This window comes from Notolepis coatsorum (genome assembly GCF_963971535.1).
Source record: "Notolepis coatsorum genome assembly, chromosome: 12".
In the NCBI taxonomy this organism is placed as follows: domain Eukaryota; kingdom Metazoa; phylum Chordata; class Actinopteri; order Aulopiformes; family Paralepididae; genus Notolepis; species Notolepis coatsorum.
Genome location: NC_140176.1, coordinates 51,346,421 through 51,372,399, shown reverse-complemented (window position 1 = coordinate 51,372,399; position 25,979 = coordinate 51,346,421). Strand labels below are relative to the sequence as shown.

General features: G+C 43.2%; 1 protein-coding gene across 1 annotated transcript in view; it reads left to right on the top strand.

Moving 5' to 3' along the window:
* Positions 1–25,979, top strand: part of ralyl (RALY RNA binding protein like) — a gene marked incomplete at its 5' end in the record, with an annotated part of 216,092 nt that overhangs the window by 151,382 nt on the left and 38,731 nt on the right. The window contains 2 exons of the mRNA XM_084325567.1: positions 6,645–6,692; positions 25,199–25,374. Of these exons, the coding sequence (XP_084181693.1) occupies positions 6,645–6,692; positions 25,199–25,374 (224 nt within the window). The remainder of the gene's footprint in view (positions 1–6,644; positions 6,693–25,198; positions 25,375–25,979) is intronic.

The following is a 25,979-nucleotide window of genomic DNA, read 5'->3' as shown; positions in this document are numbered from 1 at the left end:
AGACCAGTTCCTCTAGACTAGTTCTCTAGACCCAGTTCCTCTAGACCAGTTCCTCTAGACCAGTTCCCCCAGTTACCCCTCGGCGACCCTGTTTCTTTTGCTAGCCCCACTCTTGTGGTGGCTTCCCCTGCTGGCTTGGCCAGTACCTCTTGTTTTGCCCCCTGCCACTCTGTCTGTACTTGTTTTGGGTCGCCGGGTGGCTCCCGTTGAGGGGGGGGTACTGTGAGGTTTTGCCCGCTGCTCACCACCTTTTCTCTGTTTCTTTAAAGCCTACTGTTAGAAATTCCCTTCTCACTCACTCTCTCTAGCCCCCACCCTCTCGTTCTTTACTCTCGTTTACTCTCAGTGGCCACACCTGGACTATTATCAATTACCTCTTGCACCTGTGGTGGCAGGCTAATTAGTTCCCCTGTGGGCTTTAAATACCAGGGCTCTTCCCCTCGTTTCGGCGTGGGGTCGTGTTGTATTCATGCTGAGTCATATTCTCTAACATCTAGACTCTTTCGGGAGATCCTCTGGTCTACCAATGCTGTAAGATGGATCTCTCCAGCCTTGAGATGTTTGCTCCAGCCTTCGTCTGCTGTCGCCGTTGCCTGGAGGGAGACATTGTACTGCGCTCTCTAATTCTCTACGGGAGGTATTCCAGTGTTCCACTCCAGACCAGCGCGCCAGATGCGCTCAAGCCTTCGCCACCTGCCGCCGTTTGCCTGGAGGGAGACACTGTACTGCGCTCTCTAATCCTCTACGGGAGGTATTCCAGTGTTCCACTTCAGACCTTCGAGCTTGGCACGCTCCTCCGTACCAGCGCTCAGACGCGCATCTTCCAGACCTTCGAGCTTGGCACGCTCCTCCGTACCAGCGCACTGACGCGCATCTTCCAGACCTTCGAGCTTGGCACGCTCCTCCGTACCAGCGCACAGACGCGCATCTTCCAGACCTTCGAGCTTGGCACGCTCCTCCGTACCAGCGCACTGACGCGCATCTTCCAGACCTTCGAGCTTGGCACGCTCCTCCGTACCAGCGCACAGACGCGCATCTTCCAGACCTTCGAGCTTGGCACGCTCTCCAGACCTCAGCGCGCCGACGCGCATCTTCCAGACCTTCGTGCTTGGCACACTCCTCCTCGCAGACGCACCCCGAGGCGTCTCTCGGTTCCGACGCGCACACCAAGGTGTGGCGCGCACTCTGTTCCTCGGCTCCGACAGCGGCTACCCGGTGGACGACATCCTCGCCACCGCCACTGTTCCGACGCGCACACCAAGGTGTGGCGCGCACTCTGTTCCTCGGCTCCGACAGCGGCTACCCGGTGGACGACATCCTCGCCACCGCCACTGTTCCGACGCGCACACCAAGGTGTGGCGCGCACTCTGTTCCTCGGCTCCGACAGCGGCTACCCGGTGGACGACATCCTCGCCACCGCCACTGTTCCGACGCGCACACCAAGGTGTGGCGCGCACTCTGTTCCTCGGCTCCGACAGCGGCTACCCGGTGGACGACATCCTCGCCACCGCCGTTGTTCCAGCACTCTGTTCCTCGGCTCCGACAGCGGCTACCCGGTGGACGACGCCCTCGCCACCGCCGCTGTTCCAGCGCTCTGTTCCTCGGCTCGGACAGCCAGCCACCCGGAGGCGATGCCCTCGCCCCGTTGCTGTCCCTGTACCATTACGCATACGCCTGGGTGAGTTTTGATTGTGATGTCACTCACCCAGCGTAGTGCCCTTGCCCCCGTTCCCGCTGCTGTCCCTGTACCTTTACGCATACGCCTGGGTGAGTTTTGATTGTGATGTCACTCACTCAGCGTAATGCTTTTTGCCCCCGTTCCCGCTGCTGTCCCTGTACCTTTACGCATACGCCTGGGTGAGTTTTGATTGTGATGTCACTCACTCAGCGTAATGCTTTTTGCCCCCGTTCCCGCTGCTGTCCCTGTACCTTTACGCATACGCCTGGGTGAGTTTTGATTGTGATGTCACTCACTCAGCGTAATGCCCCTTGCCCTCGTCCCGCTGCTGTTCCCCAGCGTATTGCCTCCTTTAGTTCTCACTTAGTTATTAGTTTGGACATTTCATCTCCCACTCTGTTTTGTTCTCTCGTGGATATTATTTTGGACATTTCATCTCCCACTGTGTGTTTGTTCACACGAAGATAGTATTTACTTTGTTACTTTGTTTTTGGACTGTTCTGCATCTGCTCTGTTTGTTCCCTTTGAATATTAACCCTCTCCTCTGTTCTGCAGAGCGGCCCAGATGTTTTCCCACCAGTCCCCAGTTCCTCCCTGTCCCCAGCCCGCCTCCGCGGTTCTCTGTCCCCAGTTCCTCCCTGTTCCCCAGCCCGCCTCCGCGGGCCTCAGTCCCTAGTCCTCTATCCCTAGTTCTCCTAGTCCCTAGTCCTCTATCCCTAGTTCTCCTTGTCCCTTGTTTACCTAGTCTCTAGTTCCTCTGTCCCAAGGCGTTCCCTTAACCTTCCCTTAGGCGTTCCCTTACCTTCCCATAGTGTTCCCTTTTCCTGCCCGCCTCTTAAAGGCACCTTTCCTTCCCCTCATATTATATTCCTGTATTTGTGATTCTCCCTTAAAGGGACAGTGCCCTTTTCCCTGTTTTTCCCTGTTGTTCAATAAATATCTGTTTCTTGGCAAACCATCATACCTGTCTTGTGTTGTGCGATTGGGGTTGGTTACAAACCATAACACCTCCGACACATGTGTACCCAGCCCACCACTTTTTTTCACCTGGCAGCGTGGACTCTCGGAGAGTGTAACGTGTGGAAGGTCACACTACCTCCCTCCAGATCCTTCCCTCGCTGTGCAGGCGCCTCGACCGAACTGTAGGAGTCGCTGTTTACAACGACCCGGATCCACCCACCGGCTTCCCTCCCGCTGACTCTGCCAATTGAGCCAGTATGACGGCCGGCCAAGCCGGAGGCAAAGCTGACAGCCGGATTCGATACCAGTGTCTCTCGCGTTGGTGACGAGCACTTAGTCCGCTGCGCCACCCAGCCGCTATGTTATGTTTTCTTAAGTTCTAGTTTGCGATTTGAATGCCTGCTTCATATTTTGGTCCCTTAACTGGAGTTTATTCCGAGCAGCTCTATAGCGCTCAAAGACACTGTTGTGTAAGCTTGATTTTTTTTTATTTGAAATCTTTATTTCGAACATGCAATGAATACAAACAAACGATAACAAAAGCAAAACACAACTCAATCTACATGTTCGAAAAGGAGTAGGAAGAAGTATACACTTATTTAATCCTACCCCTTTTCCACTACTCAAATGAGTGTACTATTTTAAAACCTAAAAAAGAAAAAAAAGAAATATATATATATGCAAAACAAAAAAACAAAAACTATATATGTAAAACATGAAAGAAATCAAATAAAATTTAAACACCCGTGAATATCAAGTCCCTTCCTCATCCCTGTACCTTGTGATCATCATTTCCTTATACATCAGTTTGAATTGTCTCATGTTTGGACATTGCTTTAGCACCACATTTAGACTGTTCCTTCTAAGCTTCATTAAGCATGACTGTTTTCTCTGCCCGACACACATCTCCTGGCCACAAAGGGATCAAAGCCGGGTTTGTTTACCCCGGTCTAGAGTGACAGAAGGACAGGCATATTTGCCGGTGCCGTGTTCTGTATATCATGAATGAGTTGATGCGTAACCCCAATATGAAAATTAACTATAGTAAAAAACCTATAGTATTCCTTTGTTGTTGTTGTTTTTGTACACACTATAGAGATCTGTAGTATTCCGATGTTTTTTTCCCTACACACTATAGTTTTACCACAGAATACTGCAGTGATATAATATTCCTATGGTTTTTTCATACACACAATGAGATTTACCACAGAATACTGCAGTGATGTAATATTCCTATGGTTTTTTCGTACACACTATGAAATTTACCACCTAGCGTTTGGCATCGACCTGAATAGTTCCTCTCTCATATTACACCTCTTAGTTTACTAATTCATTAGCTTGCTCGTTTGTTAACTTTTACTTTTACGAATTCATTAAAAACAGCATTTGCATTTTGGAGCAGGAACAGGAAGAGGGAACAGGAGAGCCCAAACGCACTACGTTGCTCTAAATGGAAACAGGAACACACTGTGCTTCTTGTCTTGCACCGTTTTGAACAAAGGCCAGAATTCAGATTTGTATATTTTATTTTTGGGTTTTAAATGTTACACACAGTACAAAAATGTACCCAACAATTTAGAACTGAATAGTTTGATCACTATCCCCCTGGATATCAACAGAATCATTCAATTGAATCTGCTTCCTCTGAAATATTGCACAATACACACTGGTTACTCGGATTGGCCCATCAGTCACATCTAACTGCTCTGATTGGCCCGTTAGTCTATCCCAAAGGTTCTCACAGGCACCATTTGAGGTCATACAATTTATGACTGAATTAAAACATCATTGTACTGTATCTTTAATCACTTAAGCATTGGGCAGAAATGGGGCTATTTTTTGTTTTTATTTTTATTTTTGCTATTGCTTATAGCACATGCATGGGTCTGGTCTCTTTTGAAAGATAACATTCTGAAGTTTCTTCCACGATAAAGAAACATTTCTTTGAGTACTAATGAAATAGAGTAACAGAGTAACAGAGGTTTGAACACACTGAAGTAAGCGTTTTGTGTACTCTCATTTCTGATTACTGGTTGCCAGATGCCTGTTTTTAAGTTCCAGCTGAGAGGTAGGAGCTGGAAAACATAACGGTTCCATAGCCTGAAGTCTTATGTAGTACAGGTCCAAAGTTTATAAAAATCCCACAGAAAATGTATGTTTTACAAACAAAATTCTGCATGATTATCCAAAATGGCCGTCCGCTCCCATTCATTCAGAGGCTCTCGTCATAACAATGGACTTCTTCGTCTTCTTGTGTCACCTTCCCCCACTCCCAGTGCTCGTCTGGGATGGCTTTCGGAGCAGACTCTCCTTAGCTACAAAGGTGGTCAATGATGTTTTGTCTTGTAACTCGAGAATGGAACCACGCAATAGGTTGAGTGGGGTGACGATCGAAAGGCAGCAAATTCAACTTTCCAACAATGTATTGGTTGATCGGCGAAAGCGCAGCCCAGAGCCGACAGACGAGGGCAAGTGCCGCGACGTGAGCGTGAGTGCGTGACGGCCTGCCGTTGTGCCGTCCGATGCTTAAGAGGTTAAGAAGTTTCTTATAATAATAATAATAATAATGCAGGACCTGTCGCAGAGGTCTTTAATTGGCATGCAACGACACTCAATGTTTTAGCGGCACACAGCGGTTAGTTAGCACACACACACCGGAACACACGCATGCATTGTCTTTTAGGATCGCCGATGCGATACTCCTCTGCGCTTAACCCATCCCGTCGTCCTTCCCCCCAAGGGCAGCCGGGAGCAGACGAGGGCTGTGGCGTGAGCCACGCCCGGGGACCATCTAGCCCGTCTTCGTCGATCTGTTCTGCGATCTGTTGTTGTGCATGTTTTTCCATTGGGTTTCTCTTATCGGGGGGGGGGGGGGGGGGGGGGGGACCCTTGCGAGCACGGGGAGAACATGCAAACTCCACACAGAAAGGCCTGGAAGATCACCCACCTGGGTACCTGGCATCGCGAAACCTGGTCCCCAAGCGGGAATCGAACCCTGGACCTTCTTGCTGTGAGGCGACAGTGTTAACCACTACGCCACCGTGCAGCATAATCACGCATTCATTTATTTTTATTTTGAGGTGCCCATAGCTTGGCTGGCACTTCTGGCATTTACCTACCATGCCAGGTTGCCAGTCCGTCACTGGTCCGGTCAGAAAAATGCTCTGGCTTGTTTGTGTTTATCAACATCTGTTTCATAACCACCATGCCTTACGTAACCCGGGCGAGCCCGTCTCTCTCTCTCTCTCTCTCTCTCTCTCTCTCTCTCTCCCTCTCCCTCTCCCTCTCCCTCTCCCTCTCCCTCTCCCTCTCCCTCTCCCTCTCCCTCTCTCTCTCTCTACGCATCCAGTCGGTGGCACCAATGAGAAAGTAAGTGGTTACACTTGCTAGCTAAATGCTAGCAGGTCTATAAACTGGTAACCTAACACTAATAACTTCTACTCATGGGTGCAGTATATCCTCCCTATACATTGCTGTTTGTTATTATTCTAAGTATTCATTAATCCCTCTGGTATTTTGTGTTCTGTTCAAGCTGATCCTGCAAACATTTAGCTAGATGAAAAAAAACTGTTGAGAGGCAGCTAACGGTAGCCAATATAGCCAGTTAGCCTTGCAATAGCTCTGTGCCCTGGCCACAGTGAGCTCTGAAGATCCGAGAAACAAAGCTCATCAGCCTTTGATGAAGGAAACATCCCCCTGCTTCTTTGACACTATGATATGCCATGTTCCACATAATCTCTAGACCATGTGACGCCAACACTAATATATATATATAACTAAAATAATTAAAGGGAAAACTGGTGATTGCTTGTCCATTTGAATCAGAACAGCTTGGTTTTGATATTTTTATTTCTTTATTTTTAGTTTCAACAGATCCAAAATACAAAACATTCAAATGAAATCTCTCTCTCTCTCTCTCTCTCTCTCTCTCTCTCTCTCTCTCTCTCTCTCTCTCTCTCTCTCTCTCTCTCTCTCTCTCTCTCCCTCTCTCCCCGATGATCCATAGTGGTTACGAGTTTGATTACGACTACTACAGAGATGACTTCTACAGCCGGTAAGTATCATTGTGTGTTATGGAATATTGTGACGCGGCACAGTCTAGGCCGTCTTGTTAAGGAGCTCACGATTCCTCAGAAAAACACAAAATGTTGCGCAATTCAGAAATAGGTCGAAATGGAGATATTGGCAATTTTGAGTGCTTTGAAATGTTCTCTATATGTCTCCTTATTTGCAAAACGTAATACGACTTGTAAATAAGTTAATTATTGTTAGATTGTCTGAGTATTATTTCCCTTGCTCAACAAGACCTTAATGTCTGTGCCTGGTCATTTCCATGCATAAATAAAACATCTAGATCAGGGGTGCCTAACCTTTTTTGAACCAAGATCTACTTTTTAATTTACCACCTAGCCGAGAGCTACCAGCCAAAATTGTATATTGTAAGCAGTCATTTGAGGCTTTATAAAAGCAGCATAATGAACACAAATCTGTCAGTGCCGAGTCCGACCTCATCTTAAATAACAAACAGCATTGCTTGTTGTGGTTAACAAGGAGAGGCAGAGTTGATTTTGCAAAAAAAAAAAAAAAAAAAATTATAATCAAATTTTATTAATCGAGATCTACTTGAAATCAGCCCGCGATCTACCTGTCGATCGCGATCGACTGGTTGGGCCCCACTGATCTAGATGGAGAGATGACAATCTCAAGAAATCAATCAAAGCACATTTTCCAAAGATTATTTAATTATAAAATGATTCAACTCAATTATTTGTCATTCCAATCATCCCATGTCAGATATTACTTAATCTCAGAAACCCTACACATATACAGTATATGGAATATGGTATATGGAATATAAATGAGAACTAAAACAAAACGTGAATTTCCAAGACCAGATGTCGCCTTCAAATCAATAAACAAGTGTATTTTCTGTGAGCCGCCACTAGGGGCAGCACGGCTAACCGTGAGTGAGTTAATTACTGAGTTATTGAATGAGTTAATGACTAGGTCATGCTCAGGGGAGGAAACTAACTTTTTGGCTTACCAGCCAACTGGCGAGTATCTGATTTTTTTTACCAGCCAAACAGATTTTTTACCAGACAAAAAAAATCGCTAATTGTGATAATTACTTCTTTGTATGTCTTCGTCTAAATAGATTTTCAATCATAGTAAAATAATCACACCGTGTCTCTACTCTTTAAAATATGTATTAGCATAAAACATTAATCTCTACTCTTCACAATATTAGCATAAAACATATTAACATGAAAGAGGTATCTATTCTGGACTGGGTTGGGCTGAACTGGGCAGTGAAAGATGCTGGGTTGGACTGGGTTGGGCAGTGAAAGAAAAAAACCGAAGTATGTTGTGAAGTGTATAGATAGATGTGAAATATATAGATGTAGCAGTAGTCTATCTGTATGTCATATGTTATGATGAATTGAAAATGCCGTACTGTATTGTACCCATTCTGCAATCTGTTAATAAAGTTTTCAATCAATCAAGTTAACTTTGAACCTCGGTTGTCAAGCCTCGTCAATGTTGTGTATGCATCTGGGTAGGCACACTGTGCCTTTAAGACAGCACGGTGGTCTTACGACAGTACCGTCAAGTGTTGTGATAACGTCAGTTGGGTTGGTGTGCTGTTGTACACAGTGCACTGGTTGAGGTTAGCTAGCCCCTTTCGTGACTGCGATGTGCAAGCCAGGGGCTTTTGAGCATGAAATAAAATGTCTAACCTTACGTCGTAGTCCGGTGCTTTTTTGGAAACATTATAGTCATAACAGATACACCTAGCTGGCTGCTTTGAGCACACGGGGCTAACGTTAGCTAGCAAGCAGCTATCGCTAAAACTAGAAGCTAACCACTGTATACATTTCCAGTAGACTAACATTACACCTCTGTGATTTAAATGTGTCCTTAGTAACTTATACTCGAGGGTTGTACTAGGGTTGGATGCAGTTCCCCGTTGGTCAGTCTGTCTGTTTTCCATCTTCTGCTGTGTTTAACGTTATCCGTTTGAGAGTGCTCCTGATGGCTAGCCTAGTAACGCAGGACTTTTATCATTATATGTCCGCGGGTTGGCCAGTACTGCGCTAACTTTTATTAAACATTATATGTCCGCGGGTGGTCTTGTGCAGTGCTCTCGTGGCACTGTCAACTAAAGCGAGCACTCAGAAGACGCGCACCGTTTGCCAGTGCAGTGATTGCAGAATGTTTTTTTTTTTTGTATACTCGCCAGACTGGCGAGTGGTCTTCATGAATCACTCGCCAAACGTAAAAAATACTCGCATTTGGCGAGTAAAGTGGCCTAATTTCCTCCCCTGGTCACACTGCTTCACATTTAATACACATTAACCAAAGAGGACTCTAGAAGGGGTGGAGTGTGATGCTCTTAAGATTGTTTTGCACCCTGATGAAGACCTGGGCCCCGTTCCCCGTACCTGGCTAACTGAGTTAGCCGGATAATTTCCAGCATAGCCTGACTTAAGCCGGACCTTTCTGTTCCCCGACGCTCGATTGTCTAAATCACCATGACAACAGATCAAAAAGTTTGAGCCTGGTCGAGAGCAGGGTTAAATTCAGTTAGCTGGATGAACCATGGCCACGCCCCCGCAAAGAAATGCCAGCTCGCTTCCTGAAATGATTCTCACAGTCTAGATCTGCATTATACCATTCTGAATTATGTTTCTGTGCTTCGTTTTCCTAGAGGGGGCTTTTGAAATGTATAATAATAGAACTAAATGCTGATAATAAATCATATTCAGCCTATAGATTTACTTTGTCCTAAATAAAATAATGCACGTCATATACGGCGCTCGGAGTGCGATACACGCTGCATGTGGTTATTTTAATAACGGCGCATTGCAAATGTGAATCCCGCGGGGATATTTTTAATGAATGAAACCTATCGGCCGTTTGGCTCTGATTAGTTTCATATATTCTCCGCTGTAGATTTGCTTAACGGAGCGCCCGGATTGTGTTTCATTCAAGCATAAAATTGAAGTGTCTATGCGTGGATTGTGGTTTTTGTGGATTATGAATTACGAGGACTCTGAGGATTGTTGAATTGTATCATCACTCACACGTTATTGTGATATTGTAACTGGGATTAAAATGTCTGATGAGATGCGCTGTTTGACGGATTTGAGAAATTGAATGAGCCGTTGACGTCACATTAATGCATTTGAGAATAAAGAGATAAAACTTCATTCAAAAGAAAAATATTCGAAACACGGGTCTCTTGTCCATTGATGGATACACAATGGATATATCCCGTCTGGCACAGTGGTGCAACGGCCAGTGTTCGCTCCTGGCAAGCGGGCGACCCGAGTTCGAGACCCCGCGTTTCCAATATAAATTTTTTGGAATATAATATTAATGATTATACGCAAAAGTAGCCTAGTTTTAAGTTAAAATATTATAAATCTACATGCATTGAGGATGTCATTCTTTATATAGCTCTCAACGTGCACCAAATTGAATTATTCCTACATTGCAAAAAGAAGAAAAAGACTAGAAGAAGTGGGATTCGAACGCGGGTCGTCTGCGTGAAAGTCAAAACGACCAACCGTCACACCACAGTGAAGATAAGTAAAACATCCACCATACATCAATCAATGGGTAAGAGAGCCGTATCCTTATTCTGAAACAGTTGAACTAATTATTTTCTCTAGCAAGATCTCATTTGATTATCCATTCCATAAACCTACTGCCAGCAGGCAAGTTTAAAGAAATATAATCTGATTGATTGGGGTAATGAGGGACTTAAAATTAGCCTATAGATTATGCATTTAACTTGTCGGCGAGGCTATTGAGCCGTACTGCAATCTGTTAATAAAGTTTTAAATCAATTAATCAATCAATGCCGTTAGAAAATCAGGATTTCTGCTATCGATACTTGCTGGCTTTTCAGCTGAGGCGGGCGCGCGCAATTATCCTGGGTCTCAAGTCTGGTTCGAGTTAACGAGACTGAATCCACCTTCGAGGAACAGGAAAATCCCGGCTTCAAACATCGGGTTAATTGAATCTGGATAATGGGACTCTTGATCGACTTAGTTGAACCAGGTACGGGGAATAGGGCCCTGGAAGGTTTCCTATTGTTGTACACAACAAGACAACAACACGTCAAAATAAAGGCTTTTTATGTTGTTGTCTTTTTGTTCCTGTTGAACAAAACAGTGCTTGACGTTTGTTTCCTCTTTCATGTGATGACCTTCAAGAGCACCTGTGTTTTCAGGGCTCTACAGTGCGACCATATTGCTTGCATATGCCCCTAAAAATATGTGTGTGCGAACCTCAAAAATGTATTACGTGCACGGTGTGCGACTGCAGATTACAGCCTTCAGTCGTACTTTTTATTTCTCTGCTGAGAATCGTTAAAAAACTACAAGTCCCACATTGCACTCAAGCCAACGGTCCAATCACAGTAGAGTGAAGTGACTGGTTTCATGGGAAATAAAGCAAATGACCAATCGGAAGCTCTCATTTTGCTTGTTTACTTCCTGAAACTCCGCCATTGTGATCAGGGCTCTCGTTTTCCGAGACACTAACTTATTATAGTATCTCTCTTACCAATAGCAACACCTAGATTTATCGATAGCAATAGTAATATAACGTTATTGCAACAAAACGAATGCCTTGCTTTGTTAATCATAACGTTGATGCAGTAGCGTATGTCGGTGTGTTGGCTGTAACGGACATGACAATAACATAACGTGTACACATTAAAATTGCGATAATCTATTCTAACATTTTCAAATCGATGCAGTTGAATTTCCCCCTTAGGATCGCTGCATTGTTACACCCCTACACCAAAGTCACTGGCCCACTGTGTATCTGTGTGTATAATAACTTGGCTAGCGTTATCAACAGCAGAGATGGGCAATAGGGTCCAGCTGCAGCGCCAGACGGCCGGAGTGCAAGCGGTGTGATGTAATTGGCAGACTCGACTGTCAATCAATGGTCTACCTGACACGCAAACTCATAAACAATGTTTCTGTACTGGAGGTGTACAGTATTTCAATAGGCAACCCTGAAAGGATTATTTTTCCAAAAGAGAAACACAGCCAAAACATAGGCATTGTATGCATAAAAGGGGATCATCCCTATGTTCCCCGGGTCCTATGTTCCCCGCTTTGATTGATTAATAGATTGAACATTTTATAAATTTTTATTATTTTATTAATTATTAATGTCCGCCTTGTTTCGAACGGTTAAGCTTGGGCCCTCGTTCAAACTGGTTAAGGTTAGAGTTTGGAATCAGGGCTGGTGGTCTAAAATTTTCAATCTATCAATCAATCAAAGCGGGGAACATAGAACCCGGGGAACATAGGACCCGGGGAACATAGACATGCTCCCCATAAAAGGGGCAAAAGCTAAAGTTAAGTGACTGAACCTTTTGTAGCAGTAGTTTGATTTGATAGTTTATTTGATAGGGACAGCACATGTACATCAAGTACAAAATACAAAATGTAAACATGCAGGGTTGTAGCAAGAGCTAATTTACACACATGCACGCACAGTACAAATATAAATTTATTTTTGAAAAAAAAAATTAACTGTTACTTGAAATATTTTCACTGTGCTCCTAAATATTTTTGGGTGCTCCTAAATTTCTTTGTGTGCTCCTTAATTTTTTCATTTAGGAGCACATGTGCTCCTTGGGAAAAAGGTTAGCGTAGAGCCCTGGTTTTTCCTAGAGTATTATATGATAAAGACCAGTCCTCAAGCAGACCACCACTTCCTTTCAAAGTTGGGATAGGAGGGGGGGGGATCAAGAATATAAAAGCTTAAACATAAAAGGTTGTTTTCCAATTGCTTTTGTAACTTTATGAATAAAGAGGAAAAGCTGAGCAGAGTGACTCAGTTGAAGATTTGAAGTTTTGAATTTAAACAAACTGTTGTAGGTAATGGGGATTGGTGAAGTGGACACATTTACAAATGTGTTGCAACCAATGAATGTGTCTTATACTGGGAGGCCATCATACATTGTACAAGGATGAGTAAGAAAAGGTGATCCGAGGACAAATATGCATAGGCTATTGTACACTGCATTAACACTTTGAGTGCCAACGACGCTATATGTTATATTATGTTATATTACAATACTTCCTGCTTCAGCAACGCAAGCTGCTTTCACTGTCGCTCCGCTCCGCTGCTTTTGCCTATCGCTATTATAATGATTTATTACAGCCCTTTCAACTTTAATTACTCTGTATGTTAACTCCCAGTTCCTATGGTACTTCTCCAGAACTGTGAATCTTCTTATCTATTCAGATTTTTTACCACAGTCGAAAGAACGAGTAGCAAGATTCTCCGTGGGAGGAATAGCGAGCCGTCTTATCAGCTACACACAAAGGACTATGTCGGAAGGCAAGGATATTTATGAAAGACGAGGAAGGCTTTCCTTGTTATTTTGAGTTTTAACGAGACGGAAGACGACAGTGGTTTTGGTCGTGTGAGTAATAGCACAGCTCCAGGGCAACGGAACTGCCCCGTGTAGGGGAGAGCGACGGAAGCTGCCCTGTTTAGGAGAGAGCGACAGACAGCTCTCCTGTATGATATTTCATAAAGACCCCGGTTGTGAAGTGAGTGACCCACCATCACCACCACCACCATCACCACCACCACCACCACCATCATCACCACCATCATCATCACCACCACCACCACCACTAAGTACCTAGCTTAGCTTCAGCTTAGCCTAACCTGAAAAGACAGGAAATAAGGGAAGATGCCGGGACTCGGCTCTCCCACAGAATGTACTAATTGCTTGGAGATGAGTAAGAGGATTGTAGAGCTGGAGGCTCGGGTTTCTACCCTGTACCAAATACAGCAGGATGAGCAACTCATTGACTCTATTTATGAAGCTACTACAAATATAGCCAACAATACCATGATTGAGAACTGGCCTATGCTAGTAGCTACAGAACAGCACCACCCAAAAGACGGTCCTTGGCACAACCAAGGAGCTAGACCAAAGCAGTGGATCACCGTCAAGGATAAAAGGAGAAATAAACTATCCAGGACCTCACCCCCGGTACCGCCAGGAAATAGTTTCAACCTACTCTCGGAAACACGCATATCAACACCCAAAGCAAAGAGACATAGAAGCGTGGCTAACAACGCTAACGAAGCAAACAGCGAGCGTAACGCAGCTCACGCTAACGACGCTAATAGCAAGAATACCGGAGCTCACGCTAACACTAGCGAAGCAAACAGCTGGCATGCCGGAGCTCACGCTAATGCTAGCGAAGCACACGCTAACGACGAGACGACGAGGAAAACGGAGCCACTAGCGACACGGCTAGCAAACACGACCCAGACCGAGCAAACGGCTAACAGTGAAGAGACTATCATGCGCCGAGGAGAACGTCGCGGTAGCCAACGCCGAAGGTACGGGACCAGCGTTAACATGCCGGCTATTGAGAAGGCTAACGAGGCTTCACCAAGGCCACAGGACTGTGGAAAGAACCGGCAGACTAGGCCTAGCCCAAAAACAAACGGCCCCAAAACTGTTGGAAAAAAAAATGCTAACCTCACACAGAAAATAGACTGCATACTGATTGGAGATTCCACAACAAGGTATGTGGAGATGGCAAACACAGAAAATATCTGTCTAGACAATACATCTGTGAAAGAGCTGGTCGAAAAACTTCCAACACTAATGAGACCGGGAATAACAAAAATTGTCATTCACTCTGGATCGTTTGACACAAACACTGATGTGTCCATCAGTGGACCAATTGCATGCTTTCGCAGAGGACAGGAAGCATTCAGTCGACTCCTAAATTTTAATTCATGGTTAGGGGCTGCATGTCTTTTACACGGCCTGAAATTCATTGACAAATTCAATGTTTTCTGGAATAACCCAGAACGTTTTCAAAGAAATGGCTTCTTCCCAAATCGCTTAGGTTCAAAGCTCCTATCAGCAAACATGCCTTGATGGCCTCCAAGAATATTAAGCTCATACCAGCACGAGAGATAGTCATGAAGGACACAATCTCACCACGAAGTGCAGCAGCACAAGGCGTCCCCCCCCCCCCCCCCCCATATCACACAATGCCATCTCGTCTGATCAAATGTCCCCGAAAGCACAGTGCAGTCAGTACGGTGCAGTATAGCACAATTTCCATGCCATCTCTCAAAACATACAAGTAATCATAACCAGCCAATGGCATGGTGAAAAATATACGCCATCAATGCGTTTACCTGCTATTAACCTCAGGGCCATCACGGTCAAGCCAAAGCACACCTCCTCTAAAGAAGTCCAACAAATAAAATTAGCTTTCCTAAATGTCAGATCACTGAATAATAAAACATTCTTAGTAAATGATCTGATTAAAGAAAATAACTTAGATTGCATCTGCCTAGTAGAGACATGGCTAAATAATGACACAGCTACATCAATAATGATAGAAGCTTGTCCACCAGACTATAACTTTTTTCAAATACCCAGAAAAAATAAAAGGGGCGGAGGAGTTGCAGCAATCTTCTCCTCAAAACTCTTGTTTAGAATCACAGAACTAGGCGAGTTCATGTCAATGGAATATCTTGCCATTGAACTAAAAACAGAATCAACTATTATTGTCACAATATAGCCCACATATCCGAGGACTTGACATGGACCACACACATTGACAGTGTTGTGAAGAAGGCACGACAACGCCTCTACTTCCTCAGGCGCCTAAGGAAGTTCCAAGTCAGTCAGAAGATCCTTAGGAACTTCTACTCATGTACAATAGAGAGCATCCTGACCGGCAACATCACCTCCTGGTTTGGGAATAGCACTGCACAAGACCGTAGCAGACTACAAAGAGTGACAAGTTCAGCCGAACGCACAATTGGAGGGGGGCTTCCCACCCTCCAGAACATTTACAACAAGCGGTGCAAGGGGAAGGCTAAGAGAATTATTAAGGACTCGAGCCACCCGAACAACTGCCTCTTTGAACTGCTGCGGTCAGGCAAGCGATACCGGAGTCTTAAGGCGAGCACAGAAAGACTCAGAAGAAGCTTCTATCCCCAGGCCATCAGGCTGCTAAACGAACAATAAACACTATGCAACAACCATCAAATGCACACAGCACACACACCCACACGCACACACTCACTCAAACAAACAACACACTGCAGCACCCACTCTCCACACTTTAGATCACACAAACACACTTTACACTTTATATTTATTGATAAAGGATTTGCACTACAACTCGTACACCTACTGTGAATTGTACCTAAATTGCACCTCGTCCCATTTCTGCCTTGCACTATATAGTATTGTATATTAGTACACTGCACAGTATTGTATATTGTATGGTAACTACGTCTATTCTGCATCGAACATTGTACATATGTCTAAACTGAACACTGTGACCTCATTTTTTTACTTCTAATTTTACTATGTTATTTTATTTCATACTTATCTTGTCTTGCACAGTCTCTGGAGCGTAACAGTAAGAAGCATTTTGTATAAAAGTATTCTGTACTTCTGTATGACAAATATTAAAGAAACTTGAAACTTGAAACTTGAATATACCACCCGCCTAGACACTCACCAATATTTATACAGAAGCTCTCTGAACTGATCTCACTATGTGTTACCGGATATGATAAGGTGATCCTAAATGGAGACTTGAACATCCATTTTAATAAGAAAACAGACTCCAAAACTATAGAACTAAAAAATCTACTGGATAGCTTTGACCTAATACAGCATATAACAAATGCAACTCACCGGCTTGGGAATACACTAGACTTAGTTATAACAACAACTGGGCTAAGCATAACAAATATCTCAATAACTGAATTACCTCTCTCCGACCATCACTGTATATTTTTTGATACTCAAATAACCCTTACTAAAACAAAAAAAGAAATCATAGTTAAAAAGAGGCTCCTAAACGACAAAGCTGAATCAAAGTTCATTGATCTTATCAGACTACATGAACCACACAATCATGACAGCTCTCTAAATGAAATGGTAGAAAATCTCAATGATGCAATGTCATCTATATTAAATTCTGTCGCCCCATTAAAAACGAAAAAGAAGAGAACTAGAGCCTCGCCCTGGTTAAACTATAATACGTTCAACGAAGAAAAAAGGAAATGTCGTGCAGCGGAGCGAAAATGGAGAAAAACAAAAACCACCATATGCTGTGATATATACAAAGATGCTTTAACTGCTTATAATAAAACCATCCGCTTAGCAAGGAAAGATTACTTCTCTAAAATCATTACAGAAAATGCTGGAAACTCCAGAATCCTCTTTTCCACTATTAATGTACTACTCAACACTGCCCCTACACCTCCTCAGTCATCAACGGTTAAGTGTGAAGAACTTGCACTATTCTTTACCAACAAAATAACCTTGATCAGGGCCAGCATTACTCATGATGGAAATAAAGCTGATTGCGGCAAACCGTGCAATGTAACCATGAGAAGTTTCACATGCATCACATTAGATGTACTCTGCAAAACTGTCTCAGAATGTAACTCCTCCACCTCAGATATTGACCCTATACCTACAGCTTTCTTCAAACGGGTATTTAATAGTGTTTCAAGCCCTGTGCTAGATATCATAAACACTTCCTTTAGGACTGGTATTTTCCCGGATGCCTTTAAAACAGCAGTTGTAAAGCCATTACTAAAAAAACCTAACTTGGATAGTAATGAAATGGCAAATTATCGTCCAATATCCAACCTACCATTCATTAGTAAAGTACTTGAAGATAGTTTCAGTTCAAATAAATTCCTTTCTTGAAGAAAACAACATCTTAGAAGAATTTCAGTCAGGATTCAGAAAATATCATAGCACTGAAACTGCCCTCACCAAAATAATCAGCGACCTCAGACTAAACTCTGACGAGAATAAGATCTCCATCCTTATCCTGTTAGATCTCAGTGCAGCATTTGATACAATCGATCACGATATTCTAATCGATCGTCTTGAAAACCATGTTGGTTTCTCAGACCATGTGCTGGGCTGGTTTAAAACATACATCAGAGGGAGGAAATTCTATGTTAAACTAGGAGATCACATGTCTGATATATACGACAACAACTATGGAGTTGCACAAGGGAGTTGCTTAGGTCCTTTACTCTTCTCCCTTTACATGTTACCGCTGGGTGATATCATCAGAGAACATAATGTAGATTTCCATAGCTATGCGGATGATACACAACTGTACATATCTGCTGAACCAAATGATACAGCGATTATCTCCATTACAGACTGCTTACTGGCAATAAATAAATGGATGAGTAAGAACTTCCTGAAACTAAACGAGAACAAAACTGAAATTCTAATTATCGGCTCCAAAACTAAAAAAGAAACATTAATAAAGAACCTGGGGGGACTAACCCCTTGGATCAAATCTGAGGTCACTAGTCTTGGGGTTATCATAGATTCAGAACTGAACTTCAATTCTCATATTAGCAAAGTGACGAAAACATCGTTCTTCCATCTCAGAAATATAGCAAAAGTACGACCATTTATTAATCGGAACGATGCTGAGAAGCTAATTCATGCATTCATATCTAGCCGGTTAGACTACTGTAATGCACTTTTCACAGGTCTCCCTAAGAAAACCACAGAGAGGCTTCAGCTAATCCAAAACTCTGCAGCCCGACTGCTAACTAGAACCAAAAGGAGAGAGCACATTAGTCCAGTCTTAGCCGCTTTACACTGGCTTCCTGTAACATTTAGAATTGACTTTAAGGTCCTTCTCCTTACATACAAAGCTCTAAATGGACAGGGACCTAGCTACATCGCCAACACTCTAATAAATTACACACCAGCAAGAACACTGCGATCATCAGCTGCTGGACTACTAGAGGCTCCCAGAAGCAGTCAAAAGAGGATCATTAATGCAGCCTTTATCAACTATGCCCCAAAACTATGGAACAAACTACCCCAAAACATCAGGGAAGCCAACTCGCTAGACATCTTTAAAAGACAGCTTAAAACCTATCTCTTTGCTCAGGCATTTCACTGATAGATATCTGCTACCACCTAGTGGCAAGAGGAAACATCAGGGATATCCTGACACAACTTGTATTTATTCTTACCCTGCCTACTCTTATACACATGCCTATCAAATTCATGTGTCGGTTATTGCACTTTTTACTTCTTACTGATGACTATTTTTAAACTGAATCATTTTAAACTATTCTTATTATTTGCTAGATCCAAATGTGAAACACTGTGATTATTTGTTCATGAATTACAGGAGTATTACTGAATAGAGAGCCTATTAGGATGCTAGATCCTAATGTGAAACACTGTGATTTGCCATATCTTCGTATGCTCGCTCATGCCTGTATTTTTTTATGTCCGTTCTATTTTATAATTTTTTGACTATTTTTAAACTGAATCATTTTAAACTATTTTTACTATTGTGTTACTGAAAACTGTAAGCGGAGAGCCTATTGGGATGCTAGATCCTAATGTGAAACACTGTGATTCTACCTGTCTATCTTTTTATGCTCGCTTATGCCTGTATTTTTTACTGTTGTGAAGCACTTTGAACTGCAACCTCTGTATGAAAAGTGCTATACAAATAAAGTTATTATATTATATTATATGTTGCAATGTTAGTTCATGCCGACCGTTGAATGCCAGCAACGCTATATAGCGTTTGTTTGTCGTTTTTCTTTTATTTATCAATCTAGTCTCACGTTAGTGCAGCAACCTCTCTCTGAGCTCCATTGGGAAAATACCGCCCCCTATCGTCTCTCCCTGTGTAACTGCACCCCATTGGACTAGACTGATGGGGGGGGGGGGGGGGGGGGGGAATCCAGTTTCCTCATTTTACTTATCCGGCAAGCCATCCAAAGAGATCGAAGTGATTGCCGAGCCGGAAAACAGCGTGGAATACATATTTCCAGTACCCAGCGCTGAATCAATAAACGCGATCGATATTTGGAATGGCGATCAGGAATTGGAATAATCTTTTTGGAGAACATCTGATCTGAGGTAAGGAATCTATTTTACCAGTCTTAGGCCCTTGTTACACACACTGTTTTTGTTTTCGTTTGAATACGTTTTGAATACGTTTGCTGTCCCTATTGGATAGAAATGACGTTTTGGCAGGAAAACGCGCTGCCCTAGCGGGAACGCTGAAAAGGTGTTGTGTAATCTGCGCGGAGCCGTTGTTGCTCAACGCCCATGCGCAGTAGATACCCACATCTGCATGCTCTCACCAACGTCCGATGACAACAGAGCTATAGCTGCAGCTACCATGTGTTGTCAAGTTATTGTTATAAGGACCCCAGTCCAAGCTACAACAGTCTGCATTCCCTTAACAATTGTTTGTATTGAGCCGTATTGTATTGTACCCATTATGCAATATGTTAAATAAAGTTGACATCCATTCATTCTGCTAGCACGATTGCATGAGCAGCTGGCTAACGTGAGCTAGCGTTAGCTACAGTATCAGACCCTGTTAGCTCAAGCTCCTCTTTCAATCTTAACAAGCATTAAACAAAATGGCCCAGTCATCTATTCACTTTTGTTTAATACACTAGGCGTTGTCTCTAATGTTATCTAGCTACTGATAGCTCCCGATATCATCAGTTTGGTGCTGGCTGGTTAACGTGAGCTAACGTTAGCTGCTAGCCACAATGCTATACTGTTATACTGGCATATTCCATTCACGTTAGCATGTAGCTAACAATGTAGCTAACAACATCGCCGATCTTTTTTGAGACTAAACTATCCGCTCTTGGTGGTCACTTGTGTTGATGTTAGTTTTGTTTCATCAACAAATGAGAGGCAGAACACACAGTGAATGTATCCGTTTTGTTTATTGCACTTTTATTACACTTTGCTGAAAAATAAGTGCTGCATTGGCTAAATAGCCGGAGGCATTAAAGATGGCGGCGTGTTGACATTTCTTTGCAGGAAGTGTATTGGCACGTTCAAGTTCTGATTGGTTGACAATTGCCTTCATGTTCGCCACCTACTGCTTTGACATTGTACTACATCACTGTGCTCAGGTGACAAAACTAAAGTGCTCAGGTAGCAAAACGAATGTCTGACTTGCCTACCGCTACGTTGCGACCTGGAAAAGCGAAACTCATCATCAAAACGAAACGAAAACATCAGTCAGTCTAACCGCAGCCTTAGGATAATCAGATCTGTTTTCACAGAGATATCAGCGTTTGCCCTATGTGTATGTGTGTGTGTGTGTGCGCTGATCAGGAAATGAGAGAATCGATTTTTCAGCTAGCTTCTCTAGCGTGCATAAGTACACATATACTATCGATAATCTAGCGTTTATTTGAAAACGATTCATAAATAGGCCGAAAAATGACAGTTTTTTGTGTATTCCAGAATATTCCAGTAAATGCTGTTTATCACGGAATCTTTATATTTTTCTGAAACTTTCAAGAAAACGAGGGCTTTTCAAAATGGTATAAAACGGAAATGAACTGATTAAAAAACAATCTGTTTCGACAATGTTGACTGCAAACAAGTCATTGATAAGCGACGGCCAGATTAGACACATAGCCATAATTTAAGACATAGATTATGCGTTCACAACGCTATCATTGAAGTGGGTGCTGGCATTCAACCATGTTTTGACCATGTTCACCAGTGGCATCCAAAGTGTTAAGAGGGAGCAGGTTTGTTTTAGAAGCATTTTTATGGAACAACATCAGCGTAATATAAGTTGGAAAGCAAGTTTCCTTTTGACACTTAATTGTAAGGCAATGTTTAGATCGGTATAGAACACCAATTCCAAAGTTCACTTTACATAAAACATTATCAATATATGGTTTGAATGCGAGTTCAGAGTCAATCCAATACTGCATGTCCAAATATTTCATTTGATCAATTGTATGCAGAGAAGTACCATTATTACATGTAGTAGCTAAATAATTAGACTTGGATTTGGACCATGATGGGTTCGGCCCATTAGTGATGCACGTGCAACAGTCAGCCACACATGCAACTCAGATTTCAGGGAAGTACAGAGAAGCTCTCCCTCTCCAGGGGAAGAATGTGAATCTAAATCGAATCGTGACCCCAAGACTTGAAAACAAATCTATTTTGTTGTTTCCCCTTCATTTGCTCTGTGTGATCAGAGAGCATTCGTCCACAAAGACGTTCTCTAAATGTCAAACTCGCAGAGAGCTGTGATAGGAGCCCAGTGCTCACAGATAGTCAAAGCTGACACCTTCCATTTGACATTTAGCACCTCCTCTCTTTCATTCTGCCCTTATTCCGGAGGACAACGAGGAGGGATTATTTGGATGGGGTGATTTCTGTATGTGATGATTGGGTTTCAGGGAAAGAAGAGCTGATATCGAGGCATTTTCAAAAGAGAGATGTTTGACATTTTGTTTGTGTTGCGGCCATTTGCGAGCGAGCAAGAAAGAGAGACCCTCCCTGGAGAATGCAGTCGAAATTGTCTTTCAGATACAATATAGGGAGCAGATAATGGCTTTTGAAATGAAATGCGCTCTTTGTGAAATAGCTGGAGTGACTTGCTCGCTCTACCTAGCGGCTCTCAGATGGATTATCTGTGTGTGATGTGAAGATAGACGTACAGGGTTGGGAGGGTTACTTGTTACAGTTCCAAATTACCTGATGGAAACTTACTCTTATGTATCACAATATTAAAGTAATGTAATCAGGTTACTTTCAGTTACTTTTGGATTACCTCAATGTCCATGTGAAAAAAAGACACAAAAAAAGATGAGTAACATGACTTTTACTTCAGTGCAAATGCTTCTTTGAATTACACGTGGATTCTGGAACGGACTGGGACAAAATAATGTCCCTGGACTTTTTGATCCAGACCTGTCCACCACAACCAGCCTGCAGATATTCCTCCATCCCCTCCCCATCGAAGCACTTACAAACACGCCAGCCCTTAATAGCTAGGGCAGTGGTACTCAGACCTTGCCAACTCAGGAGCCAAAATATTTCTGAAAGAACCACATTCCAAAAACACCCCATTCCTCAACCAAACTAACACAGGCTACTTACTGTGTGCTGCACCAGTAGGTTACTGAAATGTATTACCGACATCACCAATGCAACTATTAACACATTAACTGCCACGGAGTTTGATCATCTTATACCATTCTCTGCCAGCACTGTAAGTCTATGGAGATGTTCACCTTCTTTGCAGGGCTATAACTTTTTAAATTGTATTGCTAAATTGACATTACTATGGCCCATTCAACATCGATTATCTATCATTCAGGATGTAGGAACGTTTTACTTTTTCATTCACACATTCATACGAAAATACCGTCTAGAGTATAAATATGTTTTTATCGTTTTCTGCAGTAATTCCTAGAACGTGAGATATAGGCATAAATGCATATATAGATTATCAAATGCCGTTTGGTTCCGATCCACGCTATATAAAAAATTTCAACTGTACATGGTCCTAAACGTTATGACTGATCATGCGCGGGTGAACGGGGGGGGGGGGTCGTTTATAATTCTGTGATCGTCGTTAAATGCTTCATGTAGTATGGGTGATATATAGATCAGAGCAGTTTGTATGGATAATAATAAACATTCACGCTGAAAATAACGTCAGCCTCCTCTTACCGTTGGGCGATGACACTGGAGCAAAAAGATCCCAGTTATTTGATGGGGATCGAGTAGATCCATTTCCGGTTTGTATACAGTAATACTAATACATGCCCAAATCATGTCGATTATTGAGTTATGGCAGCGATCCATATCCACGGTGTGTGGCTTGAGTCCCGCAACGATATGCGAGTGGCCAGCCGGATTTAGGAGACGCACCGATATCCAACCGGCCACTTCCGGTTTGGCAACTCGTCGATCATCCACCAGGTGGCAGTATTGAAGCGTTGCAGAGTTGTGCCGAGTTCCACAGCATCAGACAAGGCTCCGTGAGGGAAATATGAATACCATGGCGAAAATATGAAATATGATCAAAATAACGTCGTACGCCGTGATCTGGCAGAATTCGCATGAACTTGAAACCCATTGTACGACGTTTTTGGCGCAGGAAGTGTTAATACACATGGCAAACTCACAAGCAGTGTGTTATTGTCATTAACGGGTTTCCCATTTTAGCTTCACACTCGTTCAGAGGGCAGAGGAGAGGGCGGGGGTGTTGATATAATAACATAAAAACATTTATTTCATATTCTTTTTCAAATGTAATCCTGAAAAAAGAAAATCCCCTTTTTGTTTAATGGTATGGGTAATCTGATACATCTTTCTCTATATCCTGTGTCTTTTATGTATTGTGGCAGATATCATCCCTCGTCACTTGGTTACGTGTAGGAAGGGAGATACTATTGTCACAGGCAGAGGAGGGTTAATTGAGGAGTTGATTAGGACTGATGGAATACACCTGTGCACCATGTGATCACCCACATCCCACACACAAACACACACACACACACATAGCATAAAGCCCTAGGAGAGACAGGGAAGAGTTGAGTGGAGGTGAGGAAGGAGCAGAGTTTGTGGAGAGAGTGTGAGATACTGAGTTTGAGAGGTGAGAGGTAGTTTGAAGGAGAGATTAGAGCGAGAAGGTGTTTGTGTTACTGGACCCTGGACTGGCTGAGATACCCCCTTGTGAAACTGACCCTGGACCGGACGACAAACCCTGAGTATTGAACATTCCCTTTTTATACGAGAGCCTGGAACATGTTTTGACCCTGGACTGTAATTTGACTACTCTTGCCCATCGGACCTGTACTGTTGATCAATAAATATTCTTGTTTATTGAAATTGTGCTTGTGTGGACATTGGAATTGTTTGTTTTGGTCCGTGGCAAACCTGAACACCACAAGTCTCGTCACAGTATCCTGATTACGTAATGCCGGTTACTGTATTCCGTTACTCCCCAAGCCTGTAGATGTATTGGAACATGTTATGTCATATAATACAAGACGTGATTGTAAGCTATATGGAGGTGTAGTAGTGGTTACGTCATTGCCGTTTTTCGTGTTCCACCCTCTGTCCAACGCAATGTATTTCCCCATTGCCCATTTCTAAATCGCCTCGTTTAAAACAAATAAAACATTAACATTGGCATGGTGTACCTTTCTGTGCTTATTCATCCACAATCTATAGCTCAACATGAAAATATTCGCAATTAATCATAAAAAAAATCGCGAAATTGTATTTCAACCAAAAATGTTTAAACAATAATGTTAGTGATAGAAGGGAACTCATTTTGTGCAAAAATTTAAAGCTTTTCAATTTCCATGCGGCAGAATTGTTACAATAGCCGATAATCCATTTTCCCAATGATAAATCCCTATACGGGTGGAACAACCAGTGACGTCAGACTACACCTCCCTATTAGTATAGATAGTGAGATGGGGCGACAGAGGATTCCCACTCCTCCCGGGCAGTGTGTCGAAGTGTTCTTGAGCAAGACACTTAACCCCTAACTGCTCCCGATGAGCATGGTTGCCTCCACTGTCGGTGTGTGAATGTGTGATTGAATAGGTGAATGTGAGGAACAAAAAATTGTGAAGCGCTTTGGATAAAAACGTTATATAAATGCACTATTTACCATTTATGTAACAAGTGTCCCTTCTCTTCAGGCTCTTTGACTACCACGGCAGGGTGGCCCCTCCTCCCAGGGCAGTCATCCCCATCAAACGCTCCCGGGTACTGGCTCCCTCCTCACGCCGCGGGAAGACCTCCTTCCCCATCAAGACGTCGTCTTCCTCTTCCTCATCTTCCTCCAGACCTCCAACCTCCTCTTCCGGGCTGAAACGTACGTCTTTATCTTCTCATCTGCATTTTGTACTGGAATAGTCCCCCCCCCCCCCGTATCGCCTCATCCTCTCATCCTCTCATTCTCTCATCCTCTCCCCTTACCTGGTCATCCCTCCCCCCTTTTCCCAGCAATGGCTTAAGATGCGAACTCGCAGAAAGTCAGGGGTGTGTGACCCCTTTTCCTGGCCTGAGAAAGTCAAGTCCTCTACTGAACTCCTAACCTAAATTGTATTTGATTAGCCATGTTTTAACAATAAATTTGTATCAACCATGAAGATTTTACCATGCGCATGATTAACCTCTCCGGTTCCAGCACACATGCAGCGTCCAATGACCTGTGTCATGTCTCTCCCCACACACATGCTGGTTTGGTTCTGGAGTTAATATAAGTAAAGATAATGTTGATGAAGAAAGGGTGTATAGTTTTGTACGAACCCATAGCAAAGCAACCATCAGCCCTGAGGGGGAAGGCTGCTGCCAGACGTTGGAAACCAGAAACATCCCCATAGTGTTGATATTTCCAATCTGTAGAGCTGACACCTACAGTATATTCAGATTCAGATTATTTTATTGTCACAGCTTTTTTAAATGTACATACATTCA